This window comes from Elephantulus edwardii, unplaced genomic scaffold (assembly GCF_000299155.1).
Source record: "Elephantulus edwardii isolate Elephantulus edwardi_28Jun2011 unplaced genomic scaffold, EleEdw1.0 scaffold00005, whole genome shotgun sequence".
NCBI classification, from domain to species: domain Eukaryota; kingdom Metazoa; phylum Chordata; class Mammalia; order Macroscelidea; family Macroscelididae; genus Elephantulus; species Elephantulus edwardii.
In genome coordinates this window covers 24402348-24403749 of record NW_006399755.1, presented here as the reverse complement: position 1 = coordinate 24403749, position 1402 = coordinate 24402348, and the positions used below count along the sequence as shown (strand labels likewise).

The 1402-nt window shown below is 36.5% G+C and overlaps 1 protein-coding gene across 1 annotated transcript in view; it reads left to right on the top strand.

Moving 5' to 3' along the window:
• LOC102852003 (leptin receptor-like) overlaps nucleotides 1-1402 on the top strand; it is a 201200-nt gene that overhangs the window by 190634 nt on the left and 9164 nt on the right. The window contains exon 7 of the mRNA XM_006879839.1: nucleotides 1138-1383. Coding sequence (XP_006879901.1) covers nucleotides 1138-1383 — 246 coding nt within the window. The remainder of the gene's footprint in view (nucleotides 1-1137; nucleotides 1384-1402) is intronic.

The window sequence follows — 1402 nt, the reverse complement described above, 5'->3', positions numbered from 1 at the left end:
AACAACAACAACAACAAGTACTTTACTTTGATGTCCTAGTGGTAAGAATTTGCACTGCACTCCCAAAGTCACATGGTTTCTTTAATTATAACTTATCGGCTCTAAATAACCCAAAATTATTTTACAAATCAGTACTGAAAGTTTTTCCCATTTTTATATCCACCATTCATTTTACAACTCATAAGTTTTCCATTTTATCTTATTTAATTTACCTGCTTATTAGACTTTTCATATATCCAAACAAGGCAATAGTACCCAAAATACAGCCCCCTTTTGTTTCACTGGGATTTGTTTTAAGAGTTGTGCTAGACAGTTGACATAATATATGAAGACATTGTGTTTTATTGATTATACCAAGGTTTGTTGTTGCTTTTGTAGTCGTTGTTAGGTGTCTTCAAGTACGACTCATAACGACCTTATGAACAGTGGATCTGAACCAGGTTCTAAATTTGTGCCATCCTCATACTCTCTGACACACAAGAGCCCATTGCTACAGTCACTGTGTCAATACACCTGGTTGAGGGTCTTTCTCTCCTTCACCGACCCTCCACCCTTCCAAGCATCAGATCTCTTTTCAAGGAACAGCCCTCCTAGATATCCAACTATATATCCAACTATCACATGAACATGAAGTGACTGGCAATACTGTGGTTTAGGTCATGAGCATCTTGATGCCACCCTTTCTCTTTAGCACAGGTCTTCCCAATTTAATGTTTCACTTGATTTCTTGACTGCTGTTTTGAAGAGTGTTGATTTGGGGCCATGTATAATGAGTTATTCAACAATTCCTGCCATTTCTCTGTTTTACTAATATTGTTTATTGCCTTGGTTGTGAGGATTTTTGTTTTATTTATGTGCAGGTTTAGTCAATACAGAAGATCCCTTTGATTTTCATCAGTAATTCATTCACGTCTTCATTTTCAGCAAAGTTGTAAAATACTAGGGACATTAACTAACTATACATAAAAGGGGAATTACAGAACTACTTGGTCTCTTAACACAATTTGGTTTTGGAAATAGAGTCCTGGAATGCATTGTGAATCTTTTGTTAAATGGTAAAAACTGCTTAAAAGAAGGGTGGTTTTTGTTTGTTTGTTTGTCTGTCTCTGATATCCTGTTCTTTCCCTCCCTTTACAGGCGTTATATACTTCCCACTTAGAATTCTGACAAGTGTTGGATCTAATGCTTCTTTTCACTGCATCTATAGACATGACGGCAGGACTGTTTCTTCTAAAGATATTGTCTGGTCGAAGAATTTGGCTCAGGATATTCCTGAAAGACAGTACAGCATGATCAGTAATCATATTAGTAAAGTTACTCTTTACAATTTGAATGCAACAAAACGTCAAGGATGGTTCGACTTTGATGCATTGTACTGCTGTAGTAATGGAACTTGCCCCCA